This window comes from Pleurodeles waltl, chromosome 1_1 (genome assembly GCF_031143425.1).
Source record: "Pleurodeles waltl isolate 20211129_DDA chromosome 1_1, aPleWal1.hap1.20221129, whole genome shotgun sequence".
Lineage (NCBI taxonomy): Eukaryota > Metazoa > Chordata > Amphibia > Caudata > Salamandridae > Pleurodeles > Pleurodeles waltl.
Genome location: NC_090436.1, coordinates 951,169,353 through 951,196,071, shown reverse-complemented (window position 1 = coordinate 951,196,071; position 26,719 = coordinate 951,169,353). Strand labels below are relative to the sequence as shown.

Sequence of the window (26,719 nt, the reverse complement as noted above, 5' to 3'; positions counted from 1 at the left end):
GTCTGCACGGCTAAGGCGAAATTTAGACCTCCTAAAAATGCTGGTCACAGCCAGCCCCATGAAAAGAAAAGCTATCCTATGCACTGCTTCGGATGATTTAGTTGTGGCCTTTTCAGAAATAGCCCTAAACACCCTAAAATGTAATGTTCCGATATCGACGAGACGGTTCTGTGTGCTGAAGAAGAAGCAGCACATTATTAAGAAGCTCAGCAATAAAAGGGCGTTGCTCCTTTCTAAAAGGAAACTGGTCAAACAGTCAGGAGGCTTTATAGGTTCACTGCTGGGTATAGCTATACCCTTAATAACAGGTCTCCTGTCAAGGACATGATGGAGCACTCCCAAAAAATGTACCTTGTGCCTCGCCATCAGCTGGAACAGTTGGGCCCCTCGAGCGCCAACATTTGGGACATCTCCAGAAATGAGATACAGTGTCTCGATGCTGAGATCAAAACCATTTTGAACCGATTTAAAACCACACGACAAAGCGGGGCTATACTCAGGAGCACTTGAAAACTTTTTACAGTATTACAAGCAACTGAACAATGAAAAAAACAAACTACCTCTGTACGCCCCCACCGAGGAACAGCCGGCAGCTGACCCAGAGTGCCTCAAGACCATGGACCATCACCCACCATGGGCGCCTTTGTCGGAGACCTTTTAAAAAATATAAGTCAGAAGTATAGAGGGGCTGCTCAAATATTGTTCAGTAAAATGGCTGCTACTAAAGATTTGACCTCTTGGAACGACAGGGGTGAATTTGTTTACAAGGGGCAGCCGGTTGCTGAATCACACATGTACGATCTGGTCAGAGGTCTCACGCATGGTAAAACTCTATCGACACAAGACGTTCCTAGAGGTTGGGAGCAGTTCCTAAGCGCTGCTGCAGAAATCAATATCCCCTCCACGATCATCGGTAACGTCAACCATCTGCGAAGGCTTGAAAGTTTGAAACCAGTGGTGTTTTTACCAGGGGGCCCCTTGTGCCGATGTTGCCTTTCTTCCCTCAGCTAACACCGTCTAGGAGCATCGACGCTCTACAACTGGCGTCTAAAAAGAGACTGTTCAAAATGGACACCTGGTTACCGATCTAATGTAATCCCGAAATTTGAACCATTGTACAGTATTGTTAAAAGGTTTGCGTGTCGAAAGATTTTTACTTCATTTTTTTTTTTTACCTGTGTACAAGTTTGTGGTGAAAACTGTTTCTAATAAACACTTTTAACATTTCATCAGTAGTCTGACATCTTTTTTTAAAAAAATGGTTCTAAAATGTGTGGTCGGGGAATAAAAATGCATAGTCTGTTTTCAGGTTACAATGTTTTTTTTTATTTTAGACAGTCATCAGTACAATAGAGGCTTTACAAAGCCTTACACCTTTGGCATCAACATATTCTGTTTTAACAATGCTCGACATGGGCCTAGTCTTTTCATTCACATATTTCATAACAATACCATCGTTCTTTACTAGATCAGCAGAATACAGATTAAAAAAAATTCAAAACGTCATACCCTCAGACATATATATACAATGTTCCCCACATGTGATGGCTAGAGAATCCTGTACATATTTGAATATTGGTTTTGTATAAATGTCATGCTTGGGGAACTCCGCTAAACTGTCAAACACTATAACCTTGTCTACATTGAGAAACATTGCAGCACAGTGTGTACCAACCTTGTAATGCGGGTCAGTGTTAAAGACTAGGGTGCAGGGTCTTTCAGGGCCTATCTTTTCAGGTAGCCCATCGCTCGGAAATACACCTAAAAAGTATTTCTTAGCGTGTCTATGCCTACTTAAGAAGTCACGTATCTCAGTAGTGTCCATTTTCCAAGCTTTTAATGATAGTCAAACATAAGTTGCCGGGCGAGATTGACCTGGATAACACTGTTGAATACCGAGAATACAACCATATTCACATTGGTAGCCAATGCCTGTGTAAAACGTATTTCAGCTTTTAGTTTTCCGTTTTTGATGAAGTTGTAGTGGTCACCATCTTCCATATCAGGCGTCAGGTCGAACGCAAACAACGTATAGCCAGCCCCATACCCCTCTCTTGAAACAACGACTCCTGATTCCTGCAGATGTTTCCCCGTTATCGAGACCAGTCCGAGATATTCCCTGACAAAATTGGATGTTCCAAAACTCAGAGTGAATGGTTTTGCAGGGATAACAGCGCCCTCGTGGACCAGAGCGGCGTATTTGATATCGTAGTGTTTGAAGTTGAAAGGGTTTGAGATATAGAGTCCACTAAAAGCTGTATTGTCCACAAAGCCTAGGATGATGGGTTTTGGTAACTGGCCCAGAAATAGATTCTGCTGCTGTGTTAATCTAGTACCGGCGGGGATGCTGAATATCTTCAGAGCCACTCTTTCAATGGCGTACTTTGCGTTCGATAGTTGTAAAGCTTCAGCATGGGCCAGTCTGACACCCAGTGACACTTTCACTCTCTTTACAAACAGACTTGGGGACAATATAACCAGTTTATACTGTTCCGCATCGCCGCTGATGAGACAGAATGCGTCCTTGTTGCGGTTGAGTTTGATCTTAAGATCTATACCGTTGATTAGAAGCTTATCTTGGAAGAAAAGATCTTAATGTATGTGCCCCAGGAAATCAAATTGCCTACTGCCGGCTGCGAAGCTGGCTCTTTTTATAAAACCAGCGTTGGAGCCGTCCAACGCAGTGTCCTCAAAATGCGCTTCAGAATCTTTGTAGAAGAGTCCCGCTGAAAGTTGTGTGTCCAGGGCATTGCGACTGTAATTTAGAATATTCTCTATGTATGCCCTTTAGGCGTACATGTTATCACTCTGCGTGACGAGTCGATCGCCCAGGTTAATGTCCACTTGATTAAACATGGTTGCGATGGGGTAGGTGATCGGCGACACTTTAGCATCATCCTCGATGTTGGTGCCGCTCGCTTTGGTTATTTTACATACGAGGTGTAACAGGGTGTTGTTGAGATCCAGATACATATCCGTTGACCCTGATACATACAACTCTACCGGCGCCAGAGGTGTCAGAGCGGCTAGAGGCGATACTTCCATGAAAAAACTGTTGTCAATGCTGGTCTGTGTGGGTTTAAGAGAAAACAGATCTAGCTCTGATTTGGCACATTCACCCGAGGCACAGTGTACGAAGGCCATGATAGCGGCTTTAAAAAATATTTGCACTAGAACGCAGTCTCTTCTTCTTCTTGGAAGATCTCTTCCGTCTTACGACTCTACTTTTGTGTGGGCCTGTTGAAGAAGTCCTCTGTTTTTTATAGGGCATTGGCGGACCCCTACGCCTCGAAGACCCTCGCTTCCTTTTAACACCAGCGCGCGCCTTGTACAACAACCCTGCTCCTTCCTGGGGTTGTTTGTTCATGCACTCGGCGACAGCCGATGTTACAGAGCCCACAACATCATGGGCTGTGTTTGAGGCAGCGGTTTTAATGTGAGGTTTTGCAATTTCGTATCCCTATCTCAAGAATGGCATGGCTCTTCTAAACAAAGTCCGAAAGAAGCCCCTCAATCTGTCACCGTACATAACGGGGACCCCTTGAAAGTAGGGCGGTGGTCCTCCATAACCGGCCTGAACTCTATAATAATCCCTGTACATCGAGGGATCCCCTTACGTTTTCATAATGACCATTGCGACTGCGTAATAGTCACTGTCACGGCGCTGCCTTAAATGAAGCTTAACAATAACTTTCCCGTATTTAAAGGCCACCGGCTCTGATTGATCGTCGTAGATCCAGATGGTTATAGTGTCAAAATGGCTTTTGGAAATTGCCTCGTAGTTGGGTTTGTGATGTTGTATATTAACCATCGTGTTATTTTCCTCCTTCACAAGGACCCATCTCAACAACGGCGAATTACTGTCCCTATCCTCTGTGGTTCTACGATGTCGCTATACATGTAGAGTGTATACAATCCGCCGTTAATATCAGGGCACGTAGGGTTTGGGTGCACCTGCCTTTTCACATGTTGTACAGTCCCTAAAACCCTTTGTAATTTACCGGAACAGTTAAACACTGTACTGAGCTCCGTGGCTTGAAGAAACACTTTTCTTCTAACATTATCCGACACCAGATGTATATTCGCACATGTTTCAATGCTGCCTATAGATTTGTTAATGGCGTCGACCACTATGGAAACGGTTGGGTAATGGCCATGAGGAAATCCCACATGGATGCTCAGAGAGTCCTGCTCACGCTTTATACTAATTTTAGCCTTGTGCTTTGTAAATGTATTCCACGTTCTAGGGTATTGTATCTCCGTTAGGGCCACCTCCCAGGGCCCTTTCAAGTCCACAGGTTTCTCCAGCTTCACTGTATAATTAGAAATCTGATTGCTGGGGAACATGCCCTTCGAAGCGTTGGATGGTAGCGTAATATAAAAAGGTGAGTCCTCCATCGCGGTGCTTACAGCGCAACCTCACACCCCGTGCAGCGAGCTGTCCAACACGCAACTGTTAAATTTCTCAGGCCACCCCTGCCATTTGACCAATGCCTGTCTCTTAGCTCCGATGCCTTTCCTTTTCAGAACCTTTACAACCCTGTTCACCCTGTTCGGATCGTAGGGCACCTTTTCTAACTCTTCGGTGTAAAAGACACCCGCTACCTCTTCCCCAGCGTAGTCCTTCAACTTGAAAATATAAACCCCTTCGTTAAGTTCCACACTTTCCACTATGAATATCTCATCGGTGAATGTTTGTTCCTAGCCTTTGCTGAAGACACCCTTCAACTTTGAAACCCTGACATGATCCCCTTCTTTTAAAACCGGTTTCTTGACCCTTGATGCAAGACGACAGCCATACACGGTTCTCCACTCCATTAACGAATTATCAGCTGTTACCTCCACGGGGCCATTTTGATTGTTCTATGGCAATTGGCGTTATAAACATCTATAAAAGTCTGTAGAACATCCACGTGTCTGTAGGCATTGTTGGCTGTGAAATATCGCCACATCTTTGATTTTAAAGTTCTGTTAAAATGCTCTACAACCGCTGTTTTTAACTCTGTGTGCATTACAAAATGCTGAACAGCGTGTTGCTTTAACAATTTCTGGAAAGGTTTGTCTAAAAATTCCTTTTCGGCGTCTGTTTGTAGTTTTTGAGGTTCTCGACCTCTCACAAAGATGTCTTCAAAGGCGGCAGTGACGATGTTACCACTTTTATTGTTTAACGCCTCTGCATAGGCATACTTGGACAATACGTCTATGACTGTTGATGTATACATCACACCGTTGTTATGTTTTGCTAGATCTTGAAGACTGATTATGTCTGCCTGCCACTGATAATCTAGCTGCGCGCAAACGACTGTGGTCCGCCTCTTAAAATGTCTCCTGGCTGGCTTGTGGAGCGAATACGCCTCTTCCACCGTTAACCATGTCTTCACCTTTGAGCGGTTTATAGACTTGTTTTCTACTCGAGCCCTTCTAAATAGAGCTTCGTGCCGCCGAAGCTTCAAACCTCACATGCATTGTAATAAAGCCTCCTTAAAGCAACCCCCGTCATGCTGTCACACAAAGCAACCACGAAATGAAAGACATTTGTTTTGTGTAAGCTCGTTTTATTAAACATAAAAAACCTAAAAGACTGCTGGTCAACTTGAGGTCATATGACGGCGTATACATAGAATGACACATGTTACACATATTACTCCAAGTTGTTCCTTTTACCAGGTCTCAGCGTTACCAGCTTTGATATTTTCATAGCTATACTCACAATAGCTCTAGACATGACCTCCCGCTCCCCCCTCCTATAACTCTGGATGCTCAGGACACTGACAGCATTAAGCAGTTCATACAGTTCTAGGTCAGACAGTATAGGACCTTTATTTGTGAAATAATCTTCAGTCATGAGCTCCAAAGCACAGTGTAGCCCTGTCATTGGTGAAAGTCTTAACTCACACGTCCAGTCTCGGGCCGCGCTCCAGTATTTATCCGCTGCGGGTAGCCATGCGTTGATACACCATTTGGCGATACACACAGGACTGTTGCACTGCAGCGCAGCTGCCGGCTCCGTAATGTTCAGATAGCGAAGGTCACAGGGTGTATTTCAGCTATTCCCTCTTTAACCAGCGCATATATCAATCTCCTGATACAGATGTAGCATGGGTGTAACTTATAGACATCTTGCCCCGCGACACTCTGATTCTCATCCTAAAAGTGAGTAAGTATGGAGCGTTAAGTAACACCATTATGGTCTGTTATCCATGACCTGTTTTTATTTATTTTTGTTAAACAACTTTCAGGGGGCTAAAGACGTAATTCTTCTATTTTCATAATAAATATCACACATACATCTTTCTATGACCCTTTCTATCAAACTTTTGTCAAAATAGGTACATAACCCCTGCATGCGCTCCAGTTTTGTGCATGGCTCAGAAGCGTATCGGATCTCATTGACAGTTTCTGCCAAAATCTTAATCATATCGACGTGGACCACTTCACAGCTGCCAGCCCGTACACCACCCTTAACAACCTATATACTTTGTGCGGGTCTAAACGGCTGAATCTGTTCCGAATTGTTCTGGCAGTGTACGACTCGTACAGACAGGCCTGAGCCTCCTGCTGTGGCTCGTTAATTGTATGCCCGTAACACAAGTTATAATAGTCCTGTTTAACACATGTGTTCACAACTGCTGCCACAAAACCTTTAACAGACCATATGCCGTCGTAGGGTATGCCCGGCGTTTCCTTTTCATAATTGATGCTAATGTAAGTGCTGACACATTTCTTACGCTGCTCTTTGTTCTGGCTTTTAATACTTTCAGACTGTCTGGAACAGCATACGCAGTAAAAATTTACATTGTTAACCTTTGGCATAGACCCCTCTAGTGCATCTCTTTCCACAGTTGTTTTCTACGGTTCAAACAGAAAGCAAAAAACATACTATTAGTTAAAAGTATGATAACGATGTATACACGATAATTGTATATAGAGTTTTTACTAACCTCAAAATTTTCGCCACCCTCAGCGACGCCTCTGAAATCTTGAGAGTCACACAGGTCCACTGGTGTATAAGTGACTTTGGATTTACAGTTGCTGGTTGCATCAGTCTCGCCTCTGGATCTGGGCCCTCTTGAAAACCCATGTCTTCATAGATCGGCAAATTTGGCGGTGCTACACCTTCTTCAACATCTTCAGTGTAGTTGAAGTTGATTGCATCACTTAGTTCGTCGTTCGAGGCTTTGCTGTTGCTGCTATCAACCTTGATGGGGGATACCAGTCAAATCCTTGAGGCTGAGGTTTTCAAGCCATTGGCAGAGTTCCTCTTGCAACCCAGTAACGTCGGAACCACCATCTTTAGGTTGAGTCTGCTGTGCATTCTCATCCATCACCAACGTGGCGAGGGTCCGATAGTATCTATTGATAGGGTTCTTGACTCCTGAGGCCGTGGCTTTTCTGGCTATCGGATTGTATCTCTTCTTGTTTCCTAGACACCCTATTCCAACGTTAGATCATGGTTTGACATGTTGCTCTAATAGCCCTTTATATGTATTCGTCAGTTCAAAAAGGGCGTATGCCTCTATGACCTATAACTATCACATGCTCCCATTGGCGGCTCTAATATGCTGCCGGGTTACACATGGTGCTAACCACATGTCACAGCTTTTGCACCATTTGACCACCTCTCTTTTTGGATTAGCCAACAGTGTGGAAGTCTGGCCTGCCCGCCCATTTCGCAGCCCTGTGAGGGGGCCACCAAGCAGCCACTTGGTCCTGTATTTCTAACATATCCAGACCTGTCCTCTTAGGCTCTGAAACTGCTTGCACAACACCAAGGCCTTCATTTTACACAGCCCATAGACCAATACCCAGGGGCTAGGACCCTGGCACATGGCTAACACGTGACACCATGAGGTCACAAACCACGTGACACCTCTACACCTACGTCAGTTCCGGGGCGGGCTCTCTGGGGGCACCGGAAGTCCCAGTAACGGAAGTGACGTCACTTCCGGGGCGGGATAACTGTCACTTTACAGTTGATGAGGAAAGGTATCCCCTCCTACTAATCCCTGCTGTTCTGGCACGCAAGGGAAGGGGGTCGCTCCTGTCTCCGGAGCCCCAAGAGTGTGAGTGGCGAGCCGAGGGGTGGACCATGTGCGTGGTCGGCCTGCTCCCGTGGCACCGGTAGCAAGTGTAAGCCCTAGAGGGGATTACAGGGACCAAGTCGTGGTGGTGTGCGTGCCTTTGTGTGCGCCTTGGAAACAGGAGATGCAGGAGTGAGGGAGGTTTCCTGCCCTAGAATGGTGACTGAGGGTCCGAATGAGGCTGGTGGATCGAGGGCAGTGAGCGGGGCACATGTCAATGCGTGCACGGCATCTGAGAAGGGGATGGGGGAAGATATGTTGGAGCTCGTAAGTCTCCTAGCAAGCGCAATATGGAGAACTGCAGGAAGATGCCAGGGAGGGGCTCCTCACTAAAGCAGGCATGAGGGGGAGGGGAATATTAGGAAAGAGAAGGATTACTTCAGGGCAGTGGTGGAGGAGGCCCTTGCCCTGACAGACCCACTTGGGGCTAGCGTACGAGAGAGCGTGCAGGGCAGGTTGAGCTCAGGGGAGGATGAAGTGGGGGGAGGGAAGCACATGCGCCTCCATGTCTTTGGACAAGGGGAAATTATTGAAGTGTGTCCTTGCAGGCGCACAGGAGTGCCTGGCAGAGGGGGTGTTAAGGGTCAATAGGTATCTTGCCACATGGCAGCAAGGGGCCACAATACAGGCTGAGTCAGAGAGAAGGGTTTGGAGAACCTCCATGCAGGAACCCCCACTTGTTCTGGCTGTAACTGTTTGGGTAGCAGGCTTGTAATGGAGTGATGGGGAGGAGCAGGGTCAGGATGAAACTTTCAGGGGTAGCAGAGGAGAAGGAGTAGTGTGCATCATTGGAGGAGAGAGAAAGAGTCTGAGGAAGGTGTATGCCAGGGCAGATCGATGTTCTGACGTGTTGGTGGCAGGGGGCGCTAGTGAAGACACAGGGCGATGAGAACAGGGCTTTGGAAAGGCGCGTTTAGTTGTCAGAAGCGGGGGCAAGTATGAGAGGGCAAGAGATAGGGACCAGTACATGGGCCGCTCCTCTTTTTTTCAGGGGAGATGGTACGGCGGCATGGTGGACTCAGGGGAGCTGTGTGCAGCACCAACACCACAAGGGGAAGAGAAGGCTGGGCCCAGTATGACCAGCTGGATGGAGGCGAGGGACTGCAAAGATCACTCAAGAAGGCCTAGAACGACTTTGGTGGAGCAAATGGCTGGTGGGTATGGCACTACCCCTAGCAAACTACAACACGGGACATGGTGTCCTGCAGCGGAGGTGCAGTTTGCAAGGGCAGGGTACAGCCCCCTAGCACAGATAAGAAAAATGCTCAGGTTTCACAGCAATGGTTATGCCTTGGTAGCAGGCGGCAAACACTGCCACAGAGGATGTGGTTGGCGCTAAACTGGAGGATACGGTGCTGGATTAAAATGAGGAGAGCTTGGAAGAAGGGGAATTGGTGGAGGATGATGCACAGAGGGAACAGGAAACACAATGGTGGCAACACGGATTGGGGGTAGCGGAGGTATATTCATTGTTCTGTTATTCCTGTCCTACAAAGCATAGGTTCTAGGCAACTGCAACACAGAGGATGTGGAGTGCCTGAACACAGGGGACAGGTGTTGTAGCAGTGGGCTCCAGAAAGGGCACTGCACCTGGCGCCAAGTAAGGATAGCAGATGCGAGCATATGGCTGCCCCAATGGTATCATTCGGTGTGGATGCAAAGGAATTGCAGGACGGGGGGGCACGATATGGCTGTGCAAATGTTTTTATGTGGGAGACATGGGGCTAGGCATGAAGGAGCAGCGCTCCTTTAGGACCAACAACACAAAGAATGGGCTCGGTCAAGAAGCTGAGGGTCAAGGAGGGAGACGTGGGTCCACTGTCAGGGAGACCAGATCCTCGGGGTCTGCGCACGTTCCCAACATGTCCACCACTAGACAGCTCCAAGACTCTGATAGATGAATCACAGAGACTGGGAGAGTCCAAGAGGGGAAAAGGGGAATTAGGATGGGAACAGCTGGGAAGGAGACCTGTAGGGAACAAAAGGTTGAACACACACAATATCAGGATTATATCACATTAAAGTTTTACTAGACTATGATTCTAAGCATTGTCATACTGTAACCAAGGATAACTTAAGCATGGACTAAATAACTAGGCCTCAAGACGTTTGGTTACCTAGGAAGAAATTAAGAATGATTAATACAACTTCTCAATGAATCCCTTAATGAAATGTTACACATTTACTAGAAACATAAGAACCCTCTAGAATTATGTTTTCAAAATCAAACATAGGGGGTCATTACAACATTGGCGGTCTTTTCGCAAGACCGCCAAGTTACCGCTGCGGTGAAGACTGCCAGCCGTGGCGATCTTCCGCTCTGCGTATTATGACCGCTGGCAGCGTACCGATGTTTTCCGTACGGAAATCCACCAGCAGCTACACTGGCGGTCGGCGGGAAAGTGGAGGCTGCTCAACCTCCACCGCCACGCTAACACAACGCCGCCCACAGAATCACATCCCACAATTCTGTGTGGCGGTGTTTTGGTGGCAGTGTGCTGGTGGCGGTGATGTCCCCATGGATCCCGTCACCTCCCGGAGGACCAACGCACAAGGTAAGTTGATCGTCCGTTAGGGGAGGGGGTGGGGGGGTGTTGTGTGTTGTGTGCGTGCATGGGGGTGTGCGTGTGAGTGTGTAGAGGGGGTGTTTGAGTGCGTGTATGCATGCGGGGGGTGCTGCTGTGTCTATGGGAAATGTCTGCGGTTCGGCCGGTGTGCATGTCTGCATGTATGTGTGCGGGTATGTGTTCTCGTGGTGTATGTGTGTGTGTGTAGGGGTGCGTGTATGTGCATGTTGGGGGTGTGTGCATGTGGGGGTGCGTGTATGTGCATGTTGGGGTGGGGGTGGGGAGGGGGTGTGTACCCCCTTTGGGGGTTGGCAGGGGGTTGGGGGGTGTGGGGGGAGGACTCATGGGGGGTAGTGGGGGTTGGGGGAGACCCCTATCAGTGCCAGGGAAGGAATTCCCTGGCACTGATAGGGCTTACCGCCATGGATTTCATGGCGGTTCCTACCGCTGGAAATCCACAGCGGTAAGCCGGGTCGAAATACCGGCGGCGGTATTGTGAGGGCCGCCGGGCTGGAGACCCAGGTCTCCAGCCCAGCGGTCGTCTCCACCCTGGCGGCCGGAACGGTGAAGCGGCGGATGACCATGACGGTAACTGCCATGGTCATAATAAAAATAAAAAAAAACGCCAGCCTGTTGGCGGTCTTACCCCCGCTTTAACACCATCCGCCAGGGTTGTAATGAACCCCGTAGTCTTTTTGCATGAGGACAAGGAAATAATCTGAACGTTTTCTGGAACACCATAGGAGTTGTATTAAGGGACTTATAATGTAACATCTAGAATTTTAACACTTAGGGGGTCATTTTGACCTTGGCGGACGGCGGAGGCCGTCCGCCAAGGTACCGCCGCTGAATGACCGCACCGCGGTCAAAAGACCGCGGCGGCCATTCAGACATTTCCTCTGGGCCGGCGGGCGCTCTCCAAAAGAGCGCCCGCCGGCCCAGAGGAAATGCCCCTGCAACGAGGACGCCGGCTCAGAATTGAGCCGGCGTAGTTGCAGGGGTGCGACGGGTGCAGTTGCACCCGTCGCGTATTTCAGTGTCTGCAAAGCAGACACTGAAATACTTTGCGGGGCCCTCTTACGGGGGCCCCTGCAGTGCCCATGCCATGGGCATGGGCACTGCAGGGGCCCCCAGGGGCCCCGCGGCACCCCCTACTGCCATCCTGTTCCTGGCGGGAGACCCGCCAGGAACAGGATGGCGGTAGGGGGTGTCAGAATCCCCATGGCTGCGGAGCGCGCTCCGCAGCCATGGAGGATTCACAAGGGCAGTGGTAAACCGGCGGGAGACCGCCGGTTTACCCTTTCTGGCCGCGGCTGAACCGCCGCGGTCAGAATGCCCTCGGGAGCACCCCCAGCCTGTTGGCGGTGCTCCCGTGGTCGGTGACCCTGGCGGTTACCGGCCGCCAGGGTCAGAATGACCCCCTTAGTTCTTTTTTAAAATGCAGAAACATGAATTGCACACATTGCTGATATCAACAAAAATATGCAAATGCCATGAAATGATCGCGCACACTGCAAGCGATCTGAAACATCAAGTTTAATTGTGGGAAATGAATCGCGCGTCTTGACGATTCGAATGCCACCTTATAAGTGCCAAGAAATGGTTGCACACAATGAGCATCAAGAGTTACACACAAGGAATGAATCGCGTGTCTTGCCGATTCGAATGCCGCAATGTAAATGCCATAAAATGGTAGCGCACATTAAATATCATGAGTTAAGCACAAGAAATGAATTGCACATCTTGCCGATTCGAATGCCACAATGTAAATGCCATGAAATGGTAGTGCACAATGAATATCATGAGTTAAGCACAAGAAATGAATCGCGCGTCTTCCCGATTCGAAAGCCACCATGTAAATGCCATGAGATGGTAGCGCACCCTGAATATCACGAGTTCAACACAAGAAATGAATTGCGCGTCTTGCTGATTCGAATGCCACCATGTGAATGCCATGAAATGATAGCTAACACTGAATACCACGAGTTAAACACAAGAAATGAATTGCGCGTCTTGACGATTCGAATGCCATCATGTGAATGCCATGAAATGGTAGCGCACAATGAATACCACAAATTAAACACAAGAAATTAATCGCGTGTCTTGCTGATTCGAATGCCACCACGTGAATGCCATGAAATGGTAGCGCACAATGAATATCATGAGTTAAGCACAAGAAATGAATTGCGCGTCTTGCCGATTCGAAATGCCACCATGTGAATGCCATGAAATGGCAGCGCACATTGAATACCACGAGTTCAACACAAGAAATGAATTGCGCTTCTTGCCAATTCGAATATCAACATACAAATGCCAGAAAAACCAAGCGCACATTCACACGCACAAGGTAAAATCTTTTATCATAAAAATTAGGCCCAAGGACTCGAAATCCTTTGAGAACGGGATCGGGGGCCCAGCCCGACCTCCGTCTTACCACCCTGATCAAGGATCACCAGCACAATGAAGGGCAAGGCCTGGAAGATCAAAGTAGGGCTCTGGAACCGGAGCTCAGGAAGTTGCTGCTGCTCTGCACTGGGACCTCTGAATAGTGAGCACGTGGAGCTGGGCTGGCTCCCTTATATAGAGTATTGGCCCAGCCCACAAACCACACCCAGTCATACTGCAGAGAAAGCTTCTAGAAGGCCCTGGAAAGGGACCACATCGTGACACACTCTGAAAGCCTGTAGCAATACATTGCAAATGAACAGTATTTATAAGCACCTTGAATATAAATCTTCAGTATTAAACTCTGTAATGCAAAAGGTTAAACAACAGCATATCTGCATAATGCATGAATTACGTTATCTTGTAAGTGCTGGGTTTTTGCATTCCAGTCGCTAGTAGAGCGTGCACTGCCCTGATGTTGACATCCACATGGTACAGATAGGGGGACACAGGAGTCACAGGCCAAGATAGCGGAGAAGAGTGAGAAGGGGGGGCGAGAAAATTGGGGGAAAGACTAATGAAAAGGAGAATAAGGAGTTAAACATTGAAAAACTGCCCAACATGGGAGTTTCTAAACCATTAGTGGCTCAACTCATGCTAGCGATTGAAAAAGAAATTGGAATGGGGAGTACGTGAAAATGTTGTAATTACTTCATAGGGAACTCAGGACTAAGGAGGGCTCCAAGGAAGAAGAGTACGAGTTAGCCAAGTGCCCCAAGGTCCCTTTGACGATAGAGAATTGGACAGCAGCTTTTCTAATTTAGGCCAGTGTCTACCGCAAAAAATATCCTGAGAGAAGTGTATCAATTTTTAAATATGTGGACACCATCAGAAAAGGCACAGATTAATTATGGGGGCTATGCTTGGGCCCAATATGATGAGCCATTTTGGGCGCACATGGCAGTAGACCCAGGGGAAAAGTGGGGAGAAGTGGACTGGATCATTGGCACCATACTGTGGGCCCAGTGAAGTTTGGCAATACAATCTTTATGTCCAGTGGGTTACCTATTGTGTTTCACCCCTTTCAAAGGTACCCCACCGTGGCAAAGGGGGAGGGGAGAAGCAGGGAAAGGACAGGCTGGGCACAGTGGTGTATGCTGGGATTTTAGCAATGGATCGTGCACCAGGGAATATTGCAAATTCTGGCATGTGTATTTAAAATGTACAGGCAAACATCCCCTTGTTAATTGCTACAGGGCAGGAGGGCAGTCTGGCAGTTCATCAGGGCAGTGGCAGCAGCAGCAGGGACCCATTGGTAGTCAGCAGTTTCCAGGTTTAGGGGCGGACGGGGATCATGGGGATCTGGAGGCAAAAGCTTGTACGCCCATTAAGCTGGACCACCTGACTTTTTGGTTTGCACTCTATGAGCAGACAGATGATGCCAGGTTATTGGGGGAGGGATTCATGTGGGGTTTGAGACTGGGGTACCCGGGTCCAAGGCTCTGGAGGTGGGCAAGCAATTTGAAGTCAATCAATGCCTTTAAACATGTGGTGAAAGCAAACTGAGGAAGAGATACAGGAAGGGAGGATGTCAGGGCCCTTTGACGACTGGCCCATAGAAAACCTAATTGTGTCACCCATTAGAGTGGTCCCGAAAAAGGAAAAATGTCAGTTCAGACTGATTCAACACCTGTCATTGCCAGAAGATAATTTGGTTAACTTTTTAATCCCAGAGGAACACCTACATTGGATGACACAATGAGGACCAGGATACCACAGAAGCTATAGTCAGTAGGCGACAGAGGAGGCTTTAGCTGGTGTTAGAGTCACTGGCCCTGTCGATGAGGAAGGCTTATAGTGAGGCTTGGGGGGAGTTTGTGGACAGTGGGGCATTGAGGAGGAAGGACACATGGGCACGTACAGATGAAGTGGTCCAGTTCATTCTAAAATTGATTGAGAAAAGGCAGGGGGTGATTTGGGAGGAGGTCCAACTGTGCGAGGTGGGGTTACAAGTGTGGTTACATAAGTCTAAAATGGACCAGAGGGGTCAATGTAGATCCATCTTGCTGCACAGGTACCCTGTGGCTAGTTTTTGCTCAGTGAAATGGGTTACCTTTCTGAGGACGAAAGCCCCAGGCAGGACAGGTCTGGTTTTCCGGCATGATGATGGCCGGCCCACGAAGGCATTTCAGCTATTGGCTGTCCTGCGAAAAGGTCTGACCCAACTGGGATACAAAAAGTTTTGGGACACAGTCTTTCTGCATAGGTTTTTTTTTTTCAACAGATTTTATTGAAATTTGGTTCAAATACATTCTGCTTCTGAAATTGGCATACCTCTACATTCGTATAGTCGTTATCATTTCAACCAGTGTTTTTAAGCAACCCTTAATAATTGCAACTGTTGTATGGTATACAAACATTGGTGTCAACTCAGTAGGAACATATCATCCGCCCCACAGTTCTTCGCCAGGTAGTCTATGTAATGTTTCTGTCCGCGGATATTTCGGATTCTCTGCCCTCTGATTAGGCCGAACCCCAATGTGGCTTCCGAGAACTTTAGTGTTAAGTTACACCTTCCTCTTGTCAGTGAATTAGCATGGAATGTAAAGTAATGCCATTCAACTCCCTCTTGCCCACCCTCCTCGCTGCTCCACCTCCCCGAACAATGGTCCAATCAATTCTAGACGCGCCCATGCATGTGTTGTGCCACTATGCTCTTTAGGGTTCCTGAGTTTTAAAGCATATAAGCGACTCACTCCATGGTCTGCCTGCTTTCCCTATTGTGTGTGTAATGTCGTCTCATGTGGTGGGTGATGATGTAATCTTATTAGCTTCTATAAGGGGTGTCCTAGTCTCTTCCTGCAATGTTGCAACTATTTGTTCCCAAACACCAGTTATCTCCGGGGAGCCCCTGCCTTGTCTGAGTTCCCGTTTTAACACTAGGCTTTCGTATTCTGCCCTGCGCTCGAGTACCCTCTTCCAGCATTGGAGATTGGAACCTACCGGTCTCTTCCAGTTCTTTGTTATTTCTCTCTTGGCCATAGTATATGTGAGGTCTTGGAATTTACTAGTGGCTTTGTTCTTGTGAGTGTGAGGGAACCAATGCAGCAGACAATGGGCTGGTGTGCAAAAGGTTTCACGCTCTATGATCTCTGCCACAAAGGATGTTGCCACCCTTCAGTAAGTGGCTAAGTGCGGATAGGCCCACATCATGTGGATAAAGTCTTCTGCTTCTTCCCCACAGTGGGGACACTGAGCATCTGTTACCCAGAGGTGGTCGCAGAGCCGTTTCCGAGTGAGATATGCTCTGTGTAGTACATAAAAATGTATAAATTGAAACCTAGCGTTTCTAGAGACCCTCGGCGCCCTCTCCAATATCTGTTCCCAGGCCTTTTCCGGGATTGGGATCCACAAGTCCGTTTCCCATTTTTCTCGCAGGTCGTCCAGGGGGCGCATTACTCCCTTACGGATTGCCCTATATAAGCCGGTTATGGCTCTGTGTATGCCATCTGAGGTCATTGTATAGTTGCTGGTCTCGTAAGGTGTGGGCTCCATGCCTTCCATCTGCCAATGAGCGTCAATGGCATTGGTGACTGCTCGGTACAGCAGGAAGTGACCCGCGGTAGGTCATACTCCTGCCAGAAGTCTTCGAATGACATCAGGTTGACATCCCTTTACAGGTCCTCCATTTGCGTGGCCCCTTCCTCCTCCCAAGTCGTCAGATTCTGCCACTCACCTGCATGAGGCTGCCATTTAAGCCATATCATCGGTATCCCAGGTGTGTAGGGTGTGGGGAGGTACCTTTTCCAACATCGGCGAAGAACCCGGATCTCCAGGGCGGTCGATGGGTCCGCTCCAGAGAACCCAAAGAGAAGACCAGCCAGCTCGGAGAGGGAAGGAGTCGCAGTGACCCTCCCACCCGTTCGGGCTCTGCCATCCACTGGGTTAGCCACTGCAACTGGGCCGCCAGGTAATATGATTCGAAGTCTGGGACCGCTTGGGCCCCCCTCCGCCCGCGGTCTTTTCAGAGTGGCAAGTGTCACCCGGCATCTCCCAGCTCCCCATATGAACTCTGTAATCAAGGAGTCCAATTCGGTGAAAATCGCAATAGGGACCCAAATCGGTAAGACCGCAAAATAGTACAAGAGTCTTGGCAGTGCTACCATCTTAATAAGTGCTATTCTCCCGGCCACGGATAGTGGAAGTGACTTTCAGAAGCCCAGATTGGATTTAATGCCCTAATGGTGCTCCCTATATTACCTTCCAGGATATCCGCCCTAGAATAGTAAACCTTGACTTCCAGGTAGGACATGCATCGGGGTTCCCAGGAGACATGCCCTAGCTCCTCGGGCGGGTCACTCTTCACAGAAAGCAGGTACAAAAACAATTTCTGCCAGTTCACCTGTAGCCCAGCTAATTAGCCAAATTGTGCCAAAAGTGCTTCGGCTCTCTCTAGCTCTGGCCCTGCGTCTCGTAAGAACAGAAGTAGATCGTCCACGTACAGTGCTATTTTGTGATGTCAATCCTTGTACTTAAGTCCCTGATACCAAGTAGCAGTTCGTGCTTGGGTAGCTAATGGTTCCATTGCCAATGCAAATAGTAAGGGTTAGAGTAGACAACCCTGACTTGTGCCCCTCTCTACCAAATATTGCTCTGAGATTGTGACCCCAGTTCTGAATCGTGCTTTAGGGTCTGTGTGTAGTAGTTTCGTCCAATTAATAAATCCCTTGCCCAGTCCCATATGCTGTAGGACTGCGTATAAGTATTCCCACTCTAAACTGTTGAATGCCTTTTCTATGTCTACTGCTAGAATAGTCGCAGTACTTTTGTGTGGGATGTCGGCTTCCAGTATACAGATAGCTTGTTGGATATTCTGAGCTGTGTTCCGGGTGGGGATGAACCCTGCCTGGTCTGTATGGACTAAGCGCGTCATATATGGGAGCTATGTTGTCGCTAGTATGCATCTTAGTATCTTGTAGTCCGAGTTCAGCATGGACAGGAGCCTGTAGGCTCTGCTATCATTAGCCGGCTTGCCGGGTTTTAGCAGTGGAATTATCAGAGCTTCTCTTGTGGAATCTAGGAGGTATTTAGGGGCATATTTATACTCCGTTTGCGCCGAATTAGCGTCGTTTTTTTCGACGCAAATTCGGCGCAAAACTAACGCCATATTTATACTTTGGCGTTAGACGCATCTAGCGCCAAAGTATGGGCAAATAGCGTCATTTTTTTGCGTGAACGCCTTCCTTGCGTTAATGAGATGCAAGGAAGGCGTTCCCGTCTAAAAAAATGACGGCGACGCAAATGCGTCGTATTTATACTCCCGGGCAAAAATCACGCCCGGGAGTGGTCGGGTCAAAAAACCCCGCATTTGCGCCACTTTTTAACGCCTGGGTCAGGGTAGGCGTTAAGGGGCCTGTGGGCTCAAACTGAGCCCACAGGTGCCCTCCCCTGCCCCCAGGGACCCCCCCTGCCACCCTTGCCCACCCCAGGAGGACACCCAAGGATGGAGGGACCCATCCCAGGGACATTCAGGTAAGTTCAGGTAAGTATACATTTTTTTTTTTTTTTTTGGCATAGGGGGGCCTGATTTGTGCCCCCCTACATGCCACAATGCCCAATGACCATTCCCAGGGGACATAAGTCCCCTGGGCATGGCCATTGGGCAAGGGGGCATGACTCCTGTCTTTACTAAGACAGGAGTCATGTAAATGGCGTCTGGGCGTCGTTTAAAATGGCGCAAATCGGGTTAAGACGATTTTTTAGCGTCAACCTGACTTGCGCCATTTTTAAGACGCCCTAACGCCATTTTTCCCTACGCCGGCGCTGCCTGGTGTACGTGGTTTTTTTCCACGCACACCAGGCAGCGCCGGTCTGCTTGCGCCGGCTAACGCCATTCAATAAATACGGCGCCCGCATGGTGCTTCAGAATGGCGTTAGCCGGCGCAAAATTTTTTGACGCTAAACTGCGTTAGCGCAGTTTAGCGTCAAAAAGTATAAATACGGGCCTTAGTCTTTTGTACCTTGCCACATAACTGCACCAGTTTAGGGGTCAGTTCTTCAATGTACAGGGCATAGAATTCTATTGGGAATCCGTCTGTGCCTGGGGGTTTTCACCTCACCAGGCCCTTAATGGCTTCTCTGATTTCTGTTTCCTCTAATTAAAGCTATTGGTAGAATCAAGAATAACAAATTTAGTTATGATGCCATCTAATTTTTCTGCGGGTATGGGCTAGACCTTTTATACTAACAGATGGAGCTGTATTTGTTGGAGGTGTAGGATGTGCAGGCAAAAGTTTTGAATGTGCAATAGTTTCTGGTGGGGTAGTGCGGGGGTCAGATGAAGACGGTCAGGGCCTTTTCTGGGTGGCGGGAGGCCGAGAAGTTGGCATGGATAGGCAAGTTTATTGTTGCTAATAGCGGCAGTCCAGGCTGAAAGCGAACAGGTAGACAAGCTCACGCCTGGACAAGGCAGGAAGTTTAAGGTTCATTAAGAAGTTGATTTTGTTAGGGGTTAAGGGCTGCAGGAAAATTGTATTGGAGGTTAAAGGGCTCAATTGCTGAAAATAAGCACATGAAGAGGTAGAGACTTGCAGGTTAAGTTTTTTTGGGGGGAGGGACTTTTAGGGATGAGGGTAGTTTAACATAGATAACATATTTGTATAGAGAGGTTTTAGTTTTGTAAGGGGAAAGGCCCAAAGTTTATATATGATGTGCACCTGTTGCAATAAAAGCAGATTTTTTCTCACAAATCTGTCAGTGGTCAGTGCTGCTCCCCCTATTCCTCAAAAGCCATCATGATACGCCCCAGGAGCTCAGTTTATTTAGAGATGCAGCAGGTTCTGCAGACCCCACCACAGCCGAATGATTGGAACCTAAATGTTGATTCCATAAACTGGCACATTACCAATGGGTGACTTATCTCTTACCCCTCAGTGAACTCCCTTGAATGCAGGTCGAAGATCAATGTGCTGTTGCGGTTTTTCAGGGCTATCAGAAGCAGACGTCAATGAGTGCAAAAAAGACTGACGTGCCTGTGGGAGGAGCGCCCTGCTGGATTGTGTATATAAGGCCAGTGGGCACACTAGCAATCCTAGACGTTACCCACGCGCGCTTCACGTCTGACTCAGGTGGGCCGGAGCTACAGGCAGGAAATAGTCATGGAGACGGCTGGAAAAGTAAGCCATAAATGCTTATTTAACATTTTTTAGGATACACCATTATTGTTTGATCTTGCACAAAGGCAAATAACGCCTTCGATATGTGTAGAGCTTATTTTAAGAATGCTTTGTAGACTTCTTTGCAAGCATGCCATAAACAACAGATAAGATTAGTGATTAAAATGTAATAACATCCCAGTGACCGGTGGCAGATGATAGAACTACAAAAACATTGCACAAATTTTTCTCCATATTATAATCCCAAAGAACTTAGGTGTAAGGATGGCAGTAAATGACCTGATGACTTATTTGCCCTGAGGACGTCATAGATTAGTAGCATTCACAGGCATAGATGAAACACTTCCCGTGTGGTGAATTATTAATCGTGGGCAATCTTTTGGAATGCGTGTGTGAGGCCTCTCCGGTTTGCTCATCCACCGCACTAGGGGCTCGGTTAAAAAACGCTGAGCGGTTTTAATTTGCACCTATGCGCTAATTTGCACATGGGACACAGGCCCGTATTTATACTTTTTGACAGTAAACTGCTCTAACACAGTTAACGTCAAAAAAATTTGCGCCGGCTAACGCCATTCTGAAGCACCATGCGGGCGCCGTATTTATTGAATGGCGTTAGCCGGCGCAAGCAGACCGGCGCTGCCTGGTGTGCGTGGAAAAAAAACACGTACACCAGGCAGCGCCGGCGTAGGGAAAAATGGCGTTAGGGCGTCTTAAAAATGGCGCAAATCAGGTTGACGCTAAAAAATCGTCTTAACCCGATTTGCGCCATTTTAAACGACGCCCAGACGCCATTTACATGACTCCTGTCTTAGTAAAGACAGGAGTCATGCCCCCTTGCCCAATGGCCATGCCCAGGGGACTTCTGTCCCCTGGGCATGGTCATTGGGCATTGTGGCATGTAGGGGGGCACAAATCAGGTCCCCCTATGCCAAAAAAAAAATATTAAAAAAAAAAATGTATACTTACCTGAACTTACCTGAATGTCCCTGGGGTGGGTCCCTCCATCCTTGGGTGTCCTCCTGGGGTGGGCAAGGGTGGCAGGGGGGGTCCCTGGGGGCAGGGGAGGGCACCTGTGGGCTCATTTTGAGCCCACAGGCCCCTTAACGCCTACCCTGACCCAGGCGTTAAAAAGTGGCGCAAATGCGGGGTTTTTTGACCCGACCACTCCCGGGCGTGATTTTTGCCCGGGAGTATAAATACGACGCATTTGCGTCGCCGTCATTTTTTTACGCGGGAACGCCTTCCTTGCATCTCATTAACGCAAGGAAGGCGTTCACGCAAAAAAATGACGCTATTTGCCCATACTTTGGCGCTAGACGCGTCTAACGCCAAAGTATAAATATGGCGTTAGTTTTGCGCCGAATTTGCGTCGAAAAAAACGACGCTAATTCGGCGCAAACGGAGTATAAATATGCCCCACAGTACTCTTTCGTTGCCTTTATTTAGGCAGTCATTCATTTTCTTATTTTGTCTTTTAGCCCACACCAAAAAAGATGTTCCAATATAAGAAATAATAAAATGGTAAACAGAACCTCTGTGTACGTTAATGTCACGTGGAAAATGTGTGTAATCCACTTTGGAAATGTATATAATACACTGAGGGAATTTATGTAGTCCAGCTAGGGAATGTATAGGATCCACCTAGTGCATTTATGTATTCCACATAGGGAATGTACGTAATCTTGCAAAAGAATTTATGTGGTCCACCTAGAGAATTTATGCAATATATCTGGGGGATTCTATATAATCCATGTAAGAAATGTTTGTAACCCACCTGTGGAATTCAAGTAATCCACCTAGGGAATGTATATAATGCATCAGGGCAATGTATGTAATCCACTGAGGAAATTCATGTGATCCACCTAGGGAATATAGGTAATCTACTTGGGAAATTTATGTACTCCATCCAGGGAATTTATTGTAATTCACCTATAGAATTTGTGTAATCTACTTGGAAAATATATGTAATCCACCTGGGTGATTTATGTAATCGAAGTCCAGTAACAACAGTGTTTTCCTTTCTCCAAATTTCACCAGACCGATGTTTGAAACCGGTATTTAAATGCTCTTTTAGATTGTTTTAATAGAAAATACCCCTGGTTTCACCAACCCAGATACTCGTATGTAATCTTTGAATTTCTGAACAGGAGTCAAGAAAGTGGCAGACGTAAGGAGCCACGGTGGAATTGTTGTGTTCAGGTTAGGCATGTAGCTCTGGTGGCAAAGGCCTATACTCTGTTTTCTAGACATGCAGCTCCTCTCATGAAACGTGTCCTTCCTTTTAGAAGGCACAGCTTTGCTCCTTAACGCCTTTCATTTACATTGTCAATATTGAGAAACTTCACCCCAGAGGCACAGCACCCACTTTTTAGTTTCGGTGGTTCTAAGGCAAAGTCCAGTGTGAAGTAGTAATCGAAAGAAAGAGTCGTGGAATTCATTATTTTGCCAGTCAAAAGCAGACATTTCTCAAAGATGTTCAGCAATCACAAACACAATTCGTCTTGTTGGTGTTTCAGCTATGAGATGAAACACTTTTAGGTAATGCAATTTAAGTATCAAGAAGGAGCGAATCATTTCCATGTTGTGGTTAGTTCTCAATGGCCAAAAAACAACTAAGCAATGTAAAGTTCAAAATATACATTCCTCTCCAAGCTACCTATTCCCAAAGCATACGAAATACTACAGTGAAGTGGCTCAAACATGGTGACACTCGAACAATCAGTGTATGTCTTTGTATGACAGTGCCATGTTGAAAGCCACCCTTTGTTTAGATTTTGTTATTCTGGGTGAAATCCAAACCTAATTCTTCTTGTTGAGGCTTGGAGGTAGATGCACAATTTTTGTAGCCAGAGAAAATGTTAACAGCTCCAACTACATTTTACAAGCTTGTCCACAAAAATGTGAAATGTAATTATTGAATGTATTCAATTGCTGTGCATTCATAGTGAATAGTTGTGTATCGGGCTTCTCCATTCTGTAGCCTGTGAGCTACTGCTAGCTTTCCAGCTACATGAGAAGGGCTGTCCTGTGTGCAGCTCAGCCTACAAAATTAGACACTTTTGCGTGTTCAGCTAAGATACTGAGGCCCATATTTATACTTTTTGACACACAACTGCGCCAACGCAGTTGTGCGTCAAAATTTTTACCGCCAGCTAACGCCATTCCAACGTGCCATGCCGGCGCCTTATTAATGGAATGACGTTAGCCGGTGCTGCGGACTGGTGTGCGTAAAAAAAAATGACTCACACCAGGCAGCGCCGGCGTACGGGAAAATGGGGGTTGTGCGTCAAAAAATGGTGCAAGTCAGGTCTGAGGCAAAATTCAGGCCTCAAACCGGATTTGCGAAATTGTTTTTGACGCCCAACCTCCATTGACATTACTACTGTCTTAGCAAAGAAAGGAGTCATGCCCCCTTGCCCAATGGCCATGCCCAGGGGACTAATGTCCCCTGGGCATGGTCATTGGGCATAGTGGCATGTAGGGGGGCCCAAATCAGGCCCCCCTATGCCACAAAAAAAATCGGAAAAAAATACTTACCCGAACTTACCTTTACTTCCCTGGGATGGGTCCCTCCATCCTTGGGTGTCCTCCTAGGGTGGGCAAGGGTGTCAGGGGGGTGTCCCTGGGGGCAGGGGAGGGCACCTGTGGGCTCCTTCCGAGCCCACAGGTCCCCTAACGCCTGCCCTGACCCAGGCGTTAAAAAACGGCGCACATCAGGCTGTGTGCCGTTTTTTAAGGCCCACCCCCTCCTGTGCGTCAAAATGACGCCAGAGTATAAATAAGGGGCACAGGCCTTAAAGTAATTTTTTGGAAGGGAACGCCTACGTTGCATATAATTAATGCAAGGCTGGTCCCCCCTTCCAAAAAATGACGCACATGGTGGAATTTTGACGCCCCCGGGGTCGGACGTCAAAGTATAAATATGGGGCAGGGTTTGCGCCGATTGTGCGTCAAAAATTTTGACGCACATTCGGAGCAAACAGAGTATAAATATGCCCCCGAAATTGTAGTGGATATGCGAAGCGAAATTGTGTGCATTTTTAGAACCCATAATTTCTAAAATATATTTAAAGATGCTATTTGAATGATAAATCATGTAGCATTGGAAGACATTACCAATTTTACCTTGCTGTTACTGTGGTGCCAAGGAAATGGTGGCTGCTAAGTATGAAGCTTGTATAGCGCTTCAAAGTGAAAAGCCATTTTCTAACATTTCTGCAGGCAGTCCTGCACTGAGGTGACCATGTCTGGTAATCTTGTAAGATTGCAATGTCATCTTGTCTGTGTTCAACATTAATGGTAGTAGCTCGGAAGGATTTTCAGCGAACATAGGTAGCTCTTATTACTGAAACGGTTAGAGACCCCGATATAAAGTTTGTAACAACAGAGACCATTGTTTAACTAACATCACTTCTCTATGTGATATTGAAATATGATAAACTGGAGAATGTGACATTATCTGTTGTTGTATATAGAAAATCAGTTTTAGAAGTTTCCATTTTGCATAGTCCTATATTCACACAGACCATTTTCTTACACATTCAAGAAAATGTTGAATGTTTCCTCGGTTCAGGTAGTTATTTGCCTTTTTGGTCACGTGATTAATTATAGCTTAAACACCACTACATTTATAATGCACTTTGTACATAAAAGTTAAAATAACGCATCGAGCAGCATAAACGTTTTAGTTAAATTCATACAATTATTAATCCGTGTTAACCATCAGAGCATAGTACTGCATATATTTAGTGCAATCTCTGAAGTGCTGGTTTCTCTTTAGTGAGCAGCATTATTGATAATCATCTAGGGTGTGAACAGAGAATTGTTCAAAGTGTGCCTGGACATAATAATAATAAAGTTCAAAATCAGGCACTGCCAGCCCTCCCTGGTCGCACAAGACCGGCTCTTCCCAATGAGGTAGCCAGAGTAGCCATATGTGATTTGAGTGTTTTGTAAAACTTTTTATTTAAGGGTATGTTGTAGGAGAGGTAAAGTAGCTTGGGTAGGATAAACATTTTCATTAGAGCAAACTTGCCTGCCTATAATAGCGGGAGCTGTTTTAATTGATGGATCACTTCTTCTATATGTGTCATGGTCACCAGATAGTTTTCCTCAGTGTCAGTATCCCGGTTTATCCACACCCCCTGGTATTTACCAGATGTTGAAGTCCAGAAAAGAGGAAAATCCAGCTAACACATCAGAGTGGCAAGTGTTAAAAGGAGAATTGTGGATTTGTTTCAATTGATTGCAATATCTGATAGTGCTTTAAACAGTGTGAACTCACTAATAAGTGGGGTGAAGTTGTGGGATGAATTACACAAGGATAGGGAAATGGTATCTACATGTAGAGATTCTATGAGATTCCAGAGAGAAAAGGCAAGGCCTATGTGGCCATGTACTTGTCGAATAGCACATACCAGGGGTTTCGATGCCAAGGCACATAGTATGGGTGACAACATTCAGCCCTGATGGGTGACTCCCTTAATGGGCATGGAGTCCTACAGCAATCAGTTTATTAGAATCTTGGTGATGGTCCAGAGTATAAAATTGAACCAAATTTGTAAAGGTCTTGTGTTGGCCCATACAGGCTAGTACTGCAAAAAAGGTAATGCTACTGTACGTAATCAAATCTTTTGTGGCATTGAAGAAGACTGCCACTGCTTCCCTTTCTGGATTTATTTGATGAATTAGGGCAGGGAGCATTCCGAGGTTATGTGCGGTGAATCTCCGAGGAATAGACCTTGCCTGGTCTGGAAGAACCAGGTTAGGGAGCACCAATAATAGTCAATACAACAGAACATTGGCCATAATATTCACATTTTTGTTAATGAAGGAAAGTGGCCTGTAAGAGTCAGGTTGTGTGGGTGACATGCCAGATTTGTAAAAGAGGTATAAGTATGGGTTCTCAAAGTGAAGGGAAAAGGGCTCCCTGTTTCAGGGCTTCATTGTATGCCTGCATGAGTCAGGGGACAAGCAAATGGGGATGTGCATTATAAAATTAAGTAGGGAATCATCCGCTGCCTGGTAACTGGCATGCAAGATGTTAGAAATGGGGTCTTTGGTTGGTATGTCCAAGCAAGGACCCTCACTCTAGTCAGGGTAAAAGAGAATCACCCTCAGCTAACCCCTGTTTATCCCCTTGGAAGCTTGGCACGAGCAGTAGGCTTAACTTCAGAGTGCAAGGTGTAAAGTATTTGTACCAACACACACAGTAACTTAATGAAAACACTACATAATGACACCACATAGGTTTAGAAAAATAGAAAATATTTATCTAAACAAAACAAGACCAAAACGACAAAAATCCACAATACACAAGTCAAGTTATCAATTAAAAACCAACAAGAGTCTTCATGTAGTTTTAAACACAACGCTAACGCTGCTAGCGTGAAAATGTACCTTGGGTGCATCAAAAATAACACCGCATGGGTGAGTGTGCGTCATAAAGGGCTTGCGATGCGTCGATTTAACTCATGAGCTAGACCTTGCGTCGTTTCTCCTTTAGTCGTGT

The 26,719-nt window shown here is 46.8% G+C and overlaps 1 protein-coding gene across 1 annotated transcript in view; it reads left to right on the top strand.

The window, feature by feature from the left end:
* Window positions 1–20,086: 20,086 nt before the first annotated feature.
* The window catches only part of LOC138289829 (alcohol dehydrogenase 1-like), a 183,499-nt gene continuing 176,866 nt past the window's right edge, over window positions 20,087–26,719 (top strand). The window contains exon 1 of the mRNA XM_069230199.1: window positions 20,087–20,208. Within this exon, the coding sequence (XP_069086300.1) occupies window positions 20,191–20,208 (18 nt within the window). The 5' untranslated portion in view covers window positions 20,087–20,190. The remainder of the gene's footprint in view (window positions 20,209–26,719) is intronic.